This window comes from Protobothrops mucrosquamatus, unplaced genomic scaffold (genome assembly GCF_001527695.2).
Source record: "Protobothrops mucrosquamatus isolate PMUCROS unplaced genomic scaffold, P.Mucros_1.0 scaffold6743, whole genome shotgun sequence".
Taxonomy (NCBI): domain Eukaryota; kingdom Metazoa; phylum Chordata; class Lepidosauria; order Squamata; family Viperidae; genus Protobothrops; species Protobothrops mucrosquamatus.
The window spans coordinates 12,968-28,810 of NW_015392559.1; the positions used below are offsets into that span (position 1 = coordinate 12,968).

The following is a 15,843-nucleotide window of genomic DNA, read 5'->3' on the forward strand; positions in this document are numbered from 1 at the left end:
TTCTATACGTATCTGTTAAATTTATATCATTTCACATGTACATGCACACAAACATACTTTTACATTTTTTTGTGTGCGTTTGAGTTAGCATTGACTCCTGACAACTGCCTGTCCAGGTCCCTGCAATTTATTTGGCAACAATTCAGAAGTAATTTGCCCTCGCCTTCTTCTGAAGGCTGAGAGAGAGATTGGCCCATAGTCGCCCAGCTAGCTTATGGTCTCCTGTTTCTAGCCTGGGGGCTTAACCGCTATACCACATTATAGGGAGGAAGATGAGAATGGAAATCAGAAAATCCAGAGTACCAAAGAGTTTGATCTTTTGAGTCAAATGAGCTTAGGAATCATAGAATCATAGGGCTGGAAGTGACCTTGGAGGTCTTCTAGTCCAACCCCTGCCCAAGGCAGGAGTCCTTATAGTGCTTAGACTTCACAGTGCTTTACATCTCTCTCTAAGTGGTTTACAGAGTCAGCATATTGCCCCCAACAATCTGGGTCCTCATTTCACTGACCTCAGAATAATGGAAGGCTGAGTCAACCTTGAGCGGGAGAGACTCGAACTGCTGAACTGCTGACAGTTGGCAGTCAGCAGAATTAGCCTGCAATACTGCATTCTAATCAATGTGCCACCATGGCTTTTATATCATCCTGGACAAATGAACATGGCTCTTATATCATCCTGGACAAATGAATGTCCAATCTTTTCTTAAAAACCTCCAGCTATGGAGCACCCCAGAACTCCAGAAAGCAAATTGTTAACAAGTTTCAACCCATTGCTTCTTGTTCTGTCCTCAGGTGCTTTAGAGAGTAAGCCAACTTCCTGTTCTCTGGGACAGGGAAGGAGATGACTGAGCTGAGCCTGAGGGTGGGGTCAAATGCATTATCAGTTTGGAATCACTATGCCCCATAAGAGACCTAAGTACAGCCACCCTTGAAGTCCGCTGACTCTTATCTGGTGCCAATATGCCTTGACCATTAGTAGATTAGATTCTTGTGTATAAGTTGCATGACATAAACTCATAAATGCCTTTGAACTCTATCCTGGCTCCTAATTTCCTGTGCTTGACGGACAATCCCTGGTAGTACTGGTAGACAATTATCAAGTCACACTGATCCTTCTCTTCATTAGGCTAGACACACCTAGTTCCCTCAAATGTTCATTGTACGATTTAGCCTCCAGACTTCTTATCGTCTTACTTGCTCTTCTCTGCACTATTTCTAGGGTCTCAGCATCTTTTTTGTACCATGGTGATCAGAACTGGATACAGTATTCCAACTGTGGCCTCGCTAGTGTAGTACAGAGGGATACTTCTTGTGATCTTGATACTATACTTCAGTTGATGCAGCCTTGAACTGCATTGGCTTTTCTGGCAGCTGTAGCACACAGCTGGCTCATACTTAAGTGGTGGCCCACTTTTGGAAATCTAAATCCCTCTCACAGCTACTACCTATACCACCTATTAAAATCAATTAAATTTCTATGCAGCAGGTATGCCAATAGTGAACCTCAGCCTCTTTTCTATGTTTTTTGACATCCCATGCACTTAATAAAAGTTGTAGAGTCAATCATATAGAAGCAACTGCCATCTTCATTTTTTAAATTTCTCTGTGGATGCCCATGGAACAATGAAGCTTACAGCTTCATAAAGAAGTAGAAATTGATTTAACCCCCTTAGCCATCATAAGATTCACTAGAGTTTTGGGGAGGAAAGTGGAATAGGGAAGAACATGAAATTTTACAATTTTCAAACTAGATTCAGAATGTAATACAGCTTTCAGATTTGAAACTTACTCCTTTCTGAACTGACTAGACATATGATTCACTTTGATGAGATTGTGTAGGTCTTGGGATCTGTTAAGGCAAAACAAAAACAAAGGCGGTTTGCTGTTTGTATATTTTTTGTGTACTTGATACCTGTGGAAAAGAGTTTTCACACAGGATAGGTGGCGCTCAGAGATTATTGTGGGGTATGTGAGAGACCTTTTGAAAACCTGTTAATCCCTTAAATGGAGCCAAGGGACACCTCATTTGTACTTCTCCATGTTTATGTGAGTGCCAGGAGAACAGGTAGGCCATTGTATGGAAGGAAGGAAAACTGCAGGTTGGCTGTGGCCTAGTGTTAAGAGATGTACTGTACTCAGAAAGGGGATGAAAATGAGGACTAGATAATGGGTTGGAGCAAACACACATGGGAATGATGAAACTGGGATTTTGTATGGAAGGGAAGGCAGGCTACAGCCTAACCAAAAAGGTCAAAAGTTCCTCAGTGCCTAATTAGCTGCTAGTAAAATATCCACTCCCAAAGGTGCTTTCTCCATAGACATTTAAAATATTCACTGTTTTCCGAGTTTAATTGCGCTGGTAAAATCACAACTTAGTAATATAGGTAGTCCTTGACTTGTGGCCACAATTGAGCCCAAAATTTCCGTTGCTAAGCAAGATGAGTAAGTTACATGAGTTTTGCCCATTTTATGACCTTTCTTGCCACAGTTGTTAAGCGAATCACTTTCCAACTAGCTTTTTTTATCAGAAGGTCGCAAAAGGTGATCGCATGACCCCAGAACACTGCAACCATCATAAATATAAATATATACCAGTTATTAAGCGTTCAAATTTTGATCATGTGACCATGGGGATGTTGCAATGGTTTTAAGTGTGAAAAAGAATCATAAGTCACTTTTTTCAGTAACTTTGAATGGTCATTAAATGAATGATTGCAAATCAAGGACTACCTGTATTATAGACACTTGACAATCGGAACCCTGGATAGTTCTTCTGTCCCAGTTTTGGCTAGTAGGCCACTCTGGACAATTAAGATGGGTAGTGGGTGATCTCAACTCAATCTGACTAACACTTCCACCTGCCAATTCTGAATACATGCTGCAGTCTTTGGATAGTCAAGGCAGCCCTGGGAAATTGTTGTATGCTGCCTATGCTAATGCTTAACAGTCTTCCTAGGCTAACTAGAGTAAATTTGTATGTGGTGTTATATGAATCTGAACTGCTTGTCCTGGAAGATTTCAGCGTCTTCAGTCATGATTTCATGACTAAGAACCTGTCCCAAATAATATTTGGTCCAACACACCAAACAGGGAAGACATTAAATTTAGTTTTCTTTTCAAGAGATCCATGTGACTGTTGTCAAGGAAAATCATTCCTTCATCAGATGTAGATTGATAGCTAATAAAAATCTCTGCAGATACAGGACTGGTTAAAATAGCTCGATCAGGCCCTTGATAGCTTCCTATACAGTACATCCTTGAGAAATCTCCCATATCATCTCTTGGCAATACTGTTTTGATGGCTTGACTGATCTGTAGAATACAGATCACAGATCTGTGGAATACAAAATACAGGTCAGTCTTGGAAATTCAAGTTATTTTCTTAAAACAAAATTAATATTGTGAATTTAATTTAAATTGTCACCAAGAACCTTCTTCCTTCTTGTGGTTCCAAGCCCTTTATTTATTAGTAAGATGGTGGGCATGAGATGTTACGGAAGCCAGAGATCAGGCTGATACAGGAGAAGATGCTCCCAATGTATTCAAGTTCCCTGAGCTCACTCCTAGCCACTGGACAGCATCCCCTTGGAAGCCCCGTGATCTGGCTGCTGCTGGTGAATACCAGATTGGTCAATAATAGGGTTCCCCTCATTCAAGACCTTATTGAGGAGGAGCAAGCTGACCTGGCATGTATCATCACAACTTGGGTGACTCCAGAAAGGGAGGTCCAATTTCAGAAATGTGTCCAGCTGGGTTTAAGATTTGGCATCAGCCAAGACCTCAGGGCAGGGCAGGTGGGGTTGCAGTGGTCATCTGACAATCTCTCTTGGCCTTCAGGAGTGTTGCTCCCAATGTTTCTGGCTGTGAGGTGCTGTTCCTGAAGCTAGGCTCACAAGATCAGTTTGGAGTGTTGCTACAGGACTACCTCCCTTTTGCGTAACAGTCTCCCTGCCTGAGCTGCTGGAGGCCTTCTTGGGGCTAGCAGGAGAGTTCCCCAGGCTTATGGTCCTGGGGGAGTTCAATTTGCAATCCCCCAGTTTGGCCCAGGATTTCCTGACTACAATAGCAGCCATGGCCCTATCCTAAATCATCTTGGGTCTGACTCGGGACACTGGTCACACACTGGATATGATTTTTTGACAGAGCAATGGCAATGTGACCACACGCTGGTGTCCCTGGATTCTCTTATGCCACTCTGCTCTGGAATTTGTTCAACATCTGATAAAGTCATTTGGATTCATCCCCAGTCGGAATCCAAGCTTGGTGCTAGTCCATGTGAGATGTCTGGGGAGAGGCCTTATCCAGTTATCTGGAAACAATTTGATCCTGATGCTGTTAGTGCAACCACCTGTCAAATTAGATTCTTGTCCCTCCTGGTTGGTGAAAACCTCCAGGATGGTGACACCAGGTGGGTTCAGGCAGTGATTAAATCCTCCCTGCAGGAAAGAACATTCCTGGGAACCTTTTAGGAGGCCGTGGTTCACCCCCTTCTAAAAGATAATCTTTTGACCCCACCTACCTGGACAGTTTTTGTCCAGCTTCCAACCTTCCCTTTTTAGGGAAAGTACAACAGCAGCTTCAGAGAGTCTGATTATCTGGACCCCTTCCAGCCAGCATTCAGGCCCAGGAAAGGGACAGAAAGAGCATTGATCATTGATAATCTCTAGCAATAGTGGGATGGGTGATGCAATCGTCCTTACTCTTCTTGACCTCTCAGTGGCTTTCAATACCATTGACTCTGGTATCCTTTGGGGCCAGCTATAGGGTTTGAAGCTGGGTGGCACAGTTTTGCACTGGTTTGACTCTTTTCTATGAGGCCAATTGGTGTTAATAGGGAGTGAGAGATCCAGCCCAGTCACTCCTTTGTGGCATGCTGCAGGGCTTTATACTCTCTCCACGCCTTTTTAATATCTATCTACATGAAGCCAGTGGATGAGATCGTCTGTCACCTTGGGTTGAAGTATCATCAGTATGCGGATGATGCTCAATTCTATATAACTGCTTCAACTGAACCGTAGGAAGATCAAATGACTTTGGGTACCTGGAGCTTTGAGTTCCAGGGCTTTAACATCTCTAGTTCTGGCTGGAGCTGCAGTATCCCAGACAGACCTGATGTGCTTCTTGGGGGTTCTCACGACTCCTGCTCGAACAGCAAGTGGCAGTCTTGGCTAGGAAAGCCTTTGCACAACTCCGTGTTGTGCACCAATTTCATCCTTTCTTGGGTAGGGAACCATGTGCTCAGAAATTCAAGTCCTAGTCATCTCACACTTGGACTACTGCAATGTGGAGCCACCCTTGAAGCATACCCTTGAAGCTACCCTTGAAGCATATTCAGAACTGGTGCAGAATGCAGTGGCACTGGCAGTTCTTGAGGCCCCTAGGGTGGCCCATGTTACACTGCTGTTCTGAGAGCTGCGTTGGCTGCTGGTTTGCTTCTGGGCGCAGTTCAAGATGTCATCTTTACAGCTCTTCATGGCATGGGTCCAAATTATCTGAAGTAACATATCAGCCATTGGGATTGGCTCACTCCACCTGAGCCAGCAGTGTGTGTGGGGGGTCATGCTGTGCACCTTGTCAATCAAGGATTTTTGGCTCATGTGGTCCATGAGAAGAGGATTTTCTGCCATGGCTCCTGCCCATCTTGTATTCCCCAAGAGGAGATCTGCAAGGACCTGAAGATCTGGTTCTGCTAGTTGGCCTGGAGGCCCAATGAGGGTCCACCAATATTGGATTAGGAAAGACCCCCACCTCTCCTCATATTTTCTGGGTTCCCTTTCCTCCCGTCCTTTAACGGTATTTATTATTGTTATTTATCTTGTTATTATTTTAATGTGTACTAGTTTTAATGTTTGTAAGCAGATGTAAGGTCTCTGATGAGATGGGCAGCATATAAATTTAATAAATAAATATAAATTAATAAATAACCTGAGCACTCTGATCTCCTCTAGTTTAAGGAAAGAATTCTTCAGAGCTAGCCATAATGTTTCACCTTCTGCTCTCCTAACTGACAGATATAACAATATTCCAATATATGAAGCTTTCTGTATATAGATAATTCTTGAAGTACGACAGGCCATTCAATGAACGTTCAAAGTTACAACGTACATCCCAAATGCTATGAATCCGTTTCATAGTTACCAATTTTGCAGCCCTCTTGTGGTCATTCGCCCTTACGACCGACTTCAGAGATGCTGCAGCAACCCACCCACCTATTTCTCTCCCATCTTGTCTGGCCAGGTCCTCAGAGGCCTCCAGAACCCAGTATGTTGGCCTGCTTTGTCAATATAGTGGGTTCTATACATTCCTCCCTGCCTCCACTCCCCCATCACCATTCAATTACTTAGTTTTTGATGAGCTCAGGAAGTCAGCGTAAAGAAGGCTGTTCCCTCGCAGGGCCACGTGACATAATCAAGAAGAAGAAATCCAATCTCTTTTGTTTCCATGGCAATCCTTTCACCCAAGCCAGCATAAATTGGTAGTGATTTACGCTGGCTGGAGATGAAAGGATTGCCGTGGAAGCAAAAGAGATGGGATTTCTTCTTTGCTCTATTAGTGCTAGATTTACATTAGTTTTATGCTGGTAGAGCAAAGAAGAAATTCCATCTCTTTTGCTTCCATGGCAATCCTTTCTTCCCCAGCCAGGGTAAACCATTACAATATCTTCTTAGCGCCACCAGTGTAAAACTAGCTCCGGAGGAGCTAAGGCAGTGGTGGCGAACCTATGGCACGGGTGCCAGAGGTGGCACTCAGAGCCCTCTCTGTGGGCACTCGCGCCGTCGCCCCAGTCCTAGGCCTTCAGCTGGGTTTTATAAAACCTTTTCACTTTAGGCCTCTGCCGCATATGCAAAAAAAAAAAAAAGGTTCAATCAATCAGTCAATTTCAACTTCTCATGGGAAAAAAAAAGATCTTGCAAAGTTGGAATTGATTGATTGAACTTTTTAGTCCCACCCAGTCTGCTGTTACCACCGCAGCCGTGTCCAGCCAATGGGCCACACCCAGCCAATGGGCCACTCCCACCCGGCACCCGACGATGCATAAGTGGGTTTTGGGTTGCAGTTTGGGCACTCGGTCTCTAAAAGGTTTGCCATCACTGAGCTAAGGAAAAGTAGTTTATGCTGGCTAGAGAGGAAAGGATTGCCATGGAAGCAAAAGTAACCGGATATGTTCTTCTTGATTGTGCCATGTGGCCCAGCGAAGGAGCGGCCTTCTCTACACTGACTTCCTGAGTTCATCAAAATGTAAGTAAGCGAATGGTGATGGGGTGAGGTATGAAGGAGGCCCATAGGGCTTTGGGGAAACCAAGGGGGAGGAGGAAGAGCATGGGATATCTTAGAGGGTGGGAGAGGCCTACTGGGAGTGCCTGTGCCTGCACTAGGCCTCCCTTGGTTTCTCCCAACTCTAAGTCACCCCATGCTCTACCTAACAACCCACGCAGTCGTTTAACGAATGCATTGGGGAAAACAGGGACAGGGAGGTCATTAGTTAGATGCTTCATTTAACATAATCCTCAACTTCTGATATGAATGACAGGCTCCGTTAATGTTGTAAGTCAAGGACTACCTGTATATGACTTGACACAGACAGAGACAATTCAGCATGTGCCCTTAACTGGGATTATTCCAGGAACTCTTGCAAATGCCATCTAGCATCCAACAAATGCCAGATAAAGCAAATGAGTTTTACATTAAACTGCTGCTGTTAGATACCAGTCAAGATGCAATGCAGAGTGTTGTCTTATCACCAATTTGTAAAACTGCCATAAAGACACAATAGCTTATTTCTTTGTATAATTTTGTAATTAATTTTATAATTCATATTTTAAATTAAATTTAAATTAAGTTATCTAACATACAGACACATAGGAAAAAAAACATTTTGTGTGCTGATCTTTGATCACAGTAAAAGTTTGATACCATTTATTAGAACAGAAAAGATACTTAAAGGATATGAATAAAATAATGCAAGATTTACTCGGGGTTTTGCCAGATGGGGACTGGGATGTATAATGAAAGTTATTGTTTTTAACACTAGATCAGAAATGTAATACAAATGCCCACTGTGGCTGCAAAACTCACCTCCTGTCACTTGGCTCAAATGTACAATTCACTATGATGAAGTCATCCAGATCTTGGTTTCTGTAAAGATGAAACAACGGTAATTTATTTTAATATATTGCAAAATTAAACTGATATAAAAGCATAAGGGGAAGGCAGACCTAAAGGCATAGCTTCCTTCAAGCAAATGGAGTCTTATGACTTTTTCTATCTTACTTACCTTATATGATCTGCAAATTACAGTAGGAACTTGTTAAGTACTGAAGCACCGTATAGGAGCATTTTCAAAGCAATAGCAATAGCACTTAGACTTATATATCACTTCACAGTGCTTTACAGCCCTCTCTAAGTGGTTTAGGGTCAGCATATTGTCCCCAACTATCTGGGTCCTCATTTTACTGACCTCAGAATGATGGAAGGCTGAGTCAACCTTGAACCAGTCAGGATCGAACTCCTGGCAGTGGACAGAGTCAGCCTACAATACTGCATTCTAACCACTGTGCCACTACGGCTCTAATCTCAGAAAGAGATTAGCAAAGCAGGTTTAATTACTACAACACTTCTTAATACTGAGAAAAATACATCAGGTGAAAAGCTTGCTCCAGAAGTTGTGGGTACTCCAGCACTGGCAATTTTTATGAAGAGATTGGACAAACATTTGTCCGGAATGGTATCATGTCTCCTGCTTGAGCAGAGGGTTGGATTAGAACAGCGGTTCCCAACCTTTCTAAGGTCCAGTTCCCATTTACACCTAAGCATACACTGGCCCAACTTCATTTTACCAAATTGCCTTTGTCTCCACGTCCCGAGGGAGGCAGATTTAAGTCATTCTTAACTGTACCAGTTTTGAAAAAGTCTTTTCCTTCTTTTTCTGACACCATCCAAGAATAGTTTTAAGGAATATAAATTCTCTTAGTGACTGACAATGCCTTGAAGCACACATTAAAAGCAAGATAGTGTTCAGCATGGAGATAGCCAAGTCATGCCACTACAAGTAGTCCTTGATTTGCAGTAGCCACCCCTGCCCACCGCCCGCTGCACCCTCGTTCACCCTCCTGCAACTATGCCCAGAGCTCACACCAGACTGGCCTCTTGCACACCCTCCAGCAGCCATCCCCAGCCTTGCAAAGCTTGTGTTGTGCTGCCCCACATGTGCCTTCTCAACACCTTGCAACAACCACCTCCAGCCCAGCAGTGCTCACATCCTGCCAACCTAAGCAACACAGTCATGTGACATTATGCTTTACATCCACATTGCTTACCAACAGAAATTCCGATTCTAACTATGCACCACCCTTCTCTAAGGATTACCTGAACACTTTTCTGCAGTGTCAAGAATGGTAGAAGTAGTACAAATTAATACTAAATATCTATACCAGACGTGAATAGAGACTTACCCCTCCTTGCTGTTATCTTTGACTGCAATCAGATTCTCCAGGTCACAGCTTGTTTAAAAATGACACAAAATCAGTGTAAAGATTTCAAGCAGGTAGAACTATTAATGTACGTTAATTCCTTTTAATATATTTAACATCTGAATTGTAATTCTAGATTCTATCTGCAAGTAGCTATTATTAGCAGCACTGGTTTGTTTTAATGAAAAGACAAGTATAAATTTAACAAATAATGTGTATGAATAATATAGCTACATAATATTTGGAGAGAAGTGGACATGCATATGTATGTTTTAAAATTCAACAAGGGACTTCCAGTTTGCCATCGCAGCTGCCACGGATGCTGGAAGGTGAGCTCTGTCTTCCGCGTTTGATTTCGCTCTGCTGGGGGACCCTGGAAAGGGTCGAAAGTCACCCTCTAGGGGCGATGAGCAAGGAGGGGACCCCTGCTTGATCGCGGGAGGGCAGCAGCCCTTCTGCTCGATCTGGGGCAGCCCTCCAAACCGGCGGAGGAAAGACCAGCCATAGTAATACGGCTCATCACTAGGCTGCAGACAGCCGAAGTCAAACTCACCACCAAGCACTTTGAAAGCAACATGGATGAAACTGGGTGAGATCTGATCTTCTCTTTATTCTAAGCATTTTCTTTTCCTGTAAAAGCTGCCCAAAGTAGCTTTCCCCCTGTGAGGAAAGATGGAAGGGAATTTCTATCCCACCCTCTAAGAATAGCGGCGACTGACTACCCAGGGGAATTAAAACACTAAAATAACAACTTTAATCTAATTGGATTTATATGTTCCTGAAACTTTGGGACCAAACATTTTCTTATTTTTATTGGAGACTTTTGCTTTTATCTATAAAAAAGAAATAAAATTGGAAAAAGGATTATAAAAATTTTGGACTTAAAAAACTTTAAATGGCATCGGTGACATCTTGTGGTGACATGTGGTATTACAACTTGTTATTTCCTATCTTAGATAAGACTCTTTTGACCTTGGCACCACCTGTGAGAAACTCTGCTGTAAAGAGAACAGCTGGGTGGCATAACTGGCCTATTTGAAATATGAATGTAAACCGTTACTGACTTTCAGAGTTATATGAGGGAAACTCCCTTCCTATCTCTTTATCTGAGGAACATTGGTTACTATATGAGATGATGAAATACCTCGGACTATAAAATCTTGCTTGACCAATGACTTCTACTATAAAGACTATTTATAAACATGTGAAAGAGAGGTCCCATACCTAGTTATAAAATTATTTTTAACGTCTGATTTTAAAGTCTTCAACTTAACACATTATTAAAAGAATATGGATGAAGAACTTTGACAACAACCAAAGAACTAATAACGCAGAAGATAACAGAATAATGGAACAATCAAATATTCAGAGGACTCAATTGACCAACAAATACAGTTAATGGAAAATTCAGAAAAGGGAGTGATAACACTGAAAATGGAAAAGACTTTCTATATAAATCAGAACAAATTTGAGAAAGAAGAACAGATTGAATGGAAGATAAACATATCAGGGCAATCATGGGGAATTGGAATAATAGGGAGACAACTTAATGAATACAAATGGGCTAGCCCTTCCAAAAAAATAGCAATTAAATGATCTCCTTTATTTCAAATAACATATATAATAAAGGAGGGAGATCTATTTGACGATCTAAAAGCACTGATATGAAAGGCTAGTTGGCAAAGGAAGAAAGTCAAAATAAGGCTGAAGAAAATTGGGGTTTTGATTTATTAGAGGGATTTCATATTATTAATTGGAGGGTTAAAGGGAGAAGTTGAGATAAGGGAAATTTTGGTCATTAGGTTTAAAATATTTGGAAATTAGTTGAAAATAAGGATTTTATCTGTTTAACATTTAAAACTTAGACCTAAAAGAAAAAAAATTATTATGAATATTTTTGATTTATTGACTAATCCAGGCAATATATATAATGGTTTTGATTTATTAAAGGAGATATTGTATTATTAAGCAGATGATTTAATATGGTGGGAAATAGATAACTTTTAGGAAATAGACTATATTTAAATAGATAAAATGTGTATTTTGAATATTAGATTCTGTTATGAATTGAGATAAGGGAAATTTTGGTTACCTAAAGCCTGAAAATTAAAAATATCAAATGTTAAATTGGAATATTGATGGGAAACTAAAAATTGGGGAAATTTTTTTTTATTGAGTTGATATAATAAGAACTGTATTAGCTTAAATACTGTACGAGACAGTAGATGTTAAAGGAAAAAGAGAGGAAATATTTGATGTCGTATCTTGAGATTTGTACTAAAGATTTTTATATGTTATCGAACTATTGATTAACCCAGCCACCACGTTGCTTTTTAAATACTTAAATGTAAAATTGGAAAATTAATAAAATATTATTTTAAAAAAATTCAACAAGGAAACATAAAAGATTGCCTCCTTATCAATGGTAGATTCACATAGTTTTTTTGACCGGGTGGAGTGACAATGACAAGGGAAAATTAAAATAATACTCTTTTCAAAATACAATCTCAGTGCTGATTTCACTTGAAGACTTACCGCTTCTCTTCCCATTTAGAGGTATGATTCACTTTGATATAGTCATCCACGTCTTGGTACCTGCAAATTTGAAACAAAAGCCAAGGTGATTTATTCTCAATATACTCTGAAATTTAGCTGATAGCTGAGAATCGAGTCTCTAATAGCTACATTCTAATGGCTGTTGAAAGAAAAATCAGGTCCAGTTCCAAGCCGGGAGAAAAGGCGCTGGAAATAAAATGGAGGCTAGCTGCTTAGAAAGAAGGTCTGTTTATTGATGAGCAGAACCAGCAACAGCATGCATTTCTGGGACAGCTAACAAAATGTTGTTGGGAGTAGGTGGGTTTTTATACATTCTTTGGGGCTTTGTGTTTGAGATGCCTGTTCCTTGTGAAATGTACTTTGACTTGTGCTTGAGTGTGCCCTTTTAGTATTCTAATTATTTGCCCTGTCCTTGGAGCAGGGTGGGGAATGTAGATTTTAGGAGCCTTTGTTTTTCTAATCCCATCAGCTCCAGCCTTCTATGGGAGCTGTTGCTGAAGACGTTTTTGCTTATGAATAGGGTGGCCCAGTCTTTCTGAATAGATTACAAAATCTCCATTTCTAAATATTAGCCTCTTCAGGTTTCTGCTTGAGACAGGAAGACTGGGACTGATTTTTTTCTCCATTTCTCCTTTAGGGGAAATATTCTATCTTGCCTCTTTTAATATTCCCCAAAATATTTCATTCTCTGGGGGGGGGGTGCTGACTTCCTACATGACTGTGGATCTATCTTTCCTACTTTTTAAAAACTTTACAAGCAATTTACAAGACAAACCCTGCCAAGGATGGTCCTTCCAGGAAATCTTTGAAGATGATAAGGTCCATGTTCAGAGAGTGGAGGAAGGTACAAAGGGAACAGCTATCCTTTATTTTATAAAGATTTATAAAGATTCAACCAGAAAAAGTGAAGGAATTTTAGGAAACGTAAATAAGAAAGCCTCTTCCTGAGGCAACTGCTAGAATTTATTCAAAGTTAGTGTCACGCTGTTGCAATATAAGAGCCACATCTTTTGCATGTGTGTGCAGTATGATGTCATGCATACAAAAGGGATGGACTTTGCGAGGTCAATTTTACACCACTTTTGTATTGTTGGAAGGAAAGTCTTCATCGTGGTTCAGTCCAAGCCGGGGATAAATAACATGGCGACTGCTTTAGAAAGAAGGTTGCAGTTTATTGAAGAGGAGAGCCAGACAGGAAGATGGCTCTGGCAGAAAAAGGAGTGAACACATGTAGGGAGTGGGTTTTTATACTCTCTGGAGCCTTTTGTTTGGAGTTGTTCTTGTGGCATGAACTTTGACCTGAGTCTGAGTGTGCCTTTCTGGTATTCTGATGGTGATGGGTTAATCCTATTATGTCCAAAGGTCATATCCTGCTTCCCTGAAGCTGGGGCTGATGACTCTTAGAGTTTGGGTGGGGTATGTAGATTTTAGGTCTTTGTCTTCTTAATCTCCTAGCTCCCTGATTTACATCTGCATGTCTATAGAGCTGGTTTCTGCTTGGGGAAGGGAGACCTGGGGCTATTAAGAAAACTGGGCATGCTTTCCTGCCTCTTCAAGATCCTTTGCGAAAATATATTTTCCTGCCCTTTTAGTATTTCCTTCTCTGGGGGGCTGACTTCCCACAGTATGTATCATCTCTCTCTACATATGGCCCTGCCTTCCTCCTCTTCCACATTCACCCTCTGCGCTCACTTCAGCCATCTGCCAGCCCTTTGGTAGATCAGATAAGGAAATAAACGTTGCAAGGACTATTGGAACTCTGTGGTAAGCTGACAGACTCTCCCTCTGCCCCCACTTACACTGTACAGAGTCAAGGCAGGGTTATTTTGGGTCTCCTTCTCACAGTCTCAGTTTTCTCAGGTACAAGGTGTTGCTTACTGTCTCTTTTATCTGTGAATTGCTGATTCCAAAACATGAAATCAACCTTTTTGTTTAAATGTGTAAGCCATGGTTGGGAATATGTAGGGATCCCAGTATTAAGTAAGGCAAAAGGGAATTTATTTGCCTTACACCTCCCCTGACCCACCCCACATGCCTCCGTTTCTGGGGAGAAAGCCATTGTTTTCAGGATGAATTGAAAGAGAAAAGGAAGGGAGTCTGAAGATCAGAAGGTCCCTTAAAAGGAAGCTTGGATCTCCCCACCATCAAAAAAAAAAAAAAAGCTAAATTGTAATCATGAAGAGGATTACAAGATTCTGTGAATTGTTGTTTGGGCAGATACAGGGGAACATTTTTCTAAAACCCTCCTTCAGGATTTAATGCTTTATTTTAAAGCATACACAAGAGTAAAATGCTTTAATACCTCAAAGGTTTTTGTGCTTGGAAGTGTCTCTAGTTTTCAGAGTCTGTTCCTATGGTATGTCAGTTTTTTGACATGATTTTCCAGAAAACTGAACTGTCCTTTTTAAACTATCCTATCAAATACAATTTCTAAGTTTGCACCAGAGATTCTAGCAGCACTGTAGGATTATTTTGTCCAATAGTGGGTTATTTCCATAGAAATCTGCTTAAACTCAAAGGAAAAGTTTTATTCCTCTTATTTTTAAAAGTTCACAACTAATGCTTCCTCTATTGTTCTGACTTTCAACAGAAGGAGGCACTGCAGGAAGCTTGGGAGACAGTGCTTCAGTCATATTGTCCCTTTGATCCCGCAATACAAAAGCCTCTGACTGAAATGACTCCACACAAAACTGGTCTACTTAAACTATCCAAAAACTGAAATTGATGCAAAATGCAGCAGTATCATATTACCTGGGATCACTCTATATTGCCATCAAGTTGGAAGAGACCTTGGAGATCATCTAGTCCAGTGGTTCTCAACCTTCCTAATGCCGCGACCCTTTAATACAGTTCCTCATGTTGTGGTGACCCCCAACCCCCCATCCAGCTGGCCAGGGAGGGGGGGAAGGCCGTTCTGCCGCTCCGCCCAGCCTGGTTGGAGAAGCGCCCAGGCGGGGAGAGGGAGAGAGAAAGAGAGAGAGAGAGAGAAGAGGAGGGCAAGGAGATAGAGGAGCGGTGTCTTGGTTCCTAAGACCATCGGAAATATGTGTTTTCCGATGGTCTTAGGCGACCCCTGTGAAAGGGTTGTTCGACCCCCAAAGGGGTCCCGACCCACAGGTTGAGAACCACTGATCTAGTCCAACCCCCTGTTCAGGCAGTAAACCCTATCTTACTAGTTGTTACACTGAGATGACATGTCAAGAAAATACACTGCAATTCCTATCTTCTAGTTCTCTCCATAGTGGCATATAAGCATGCAGTATGTTATGTTAGCATAAACGTCACTGGGCCATACCTACTTATTTAACAAATCAGACTTTTAATAATGTTAATTATTTTTCTGAGATATAACTCATAAAATTTATCCAGATCTGAGGAAGGCAAATAAGCTGTAACAAAATTTAAAAGATCAGTCTCAGAAAAGTTACAATTCTCTATCAAACCAGGTACCTTTCCAGCTCATGCTTACATACCTTTTATTTATCCTGCTATCTATGACAGGTGGGATATTTGCTTTATCAGTACCACTTCTGCCAGAAATCCTAAATAGCAAAGACAGTTTTCACATTAGACATAGACTAGTTTGTTTTTAAATTAAAAGGTTACTATCTTTTAAAATTTAAAAAGTAGCTTTAAAATTAAAAGCAAGCATTTCCTTCAAATAAATTAGCTTTTTCATGCAATTCTCCAGTGACCTTGAGAACAGCACCATGTTACTTAGGAACGTTTTTTCTAATGTAGTAAAATATTATTTTATCAATTGAATTTATTATTTTTCTTGTATCAGTGTTCCATAGCAGCAAAATTAAAATATTCT

At 41.1% G+C, this 15,843-nt stretch overlaps 1 protein-coding gene across 1 annotated transcript in view; it reads right to left on the bottom strand.

The window, feature by feature from the left end:
• Nucleotides 1–15,568, bottom strand: part of LOC107300352 (sciellin-like) — a gene marked incomplete at its 5' end in the record, with an annotated part of 28,502 nt that extends 12,934 nt beyond the window's left edge. The window contains 5 exons of the mRNA XM_015829685.1: nucleotides 1,790–1,849; nucleotides 8,077–8,136; nucleotides 9,453–9,500; nucleotides 12,006–12,065; nucleotides 15,500–15,568. Coding sequence (XP_015685171.1) covers nucleotides 1,790–1,849; nucleotides 8,077–8,136; nucleotides 9,453–9,500; nucleotides 12,006–12,065; nucleotides 15,500–15,568 — 297 coding nt within the window. The remainder of the gene's footprint in view (nucleotides 1–1,789; nucleotides 1,850–8,076; nucleotides 8,137–9,452; nucleotides 9,501–12,005; nucleotides 12,066–15,499) is intronic.
• Between the last annotated feature and the right edge of the window lie 275 nt (nucleotides 15,569–15,843).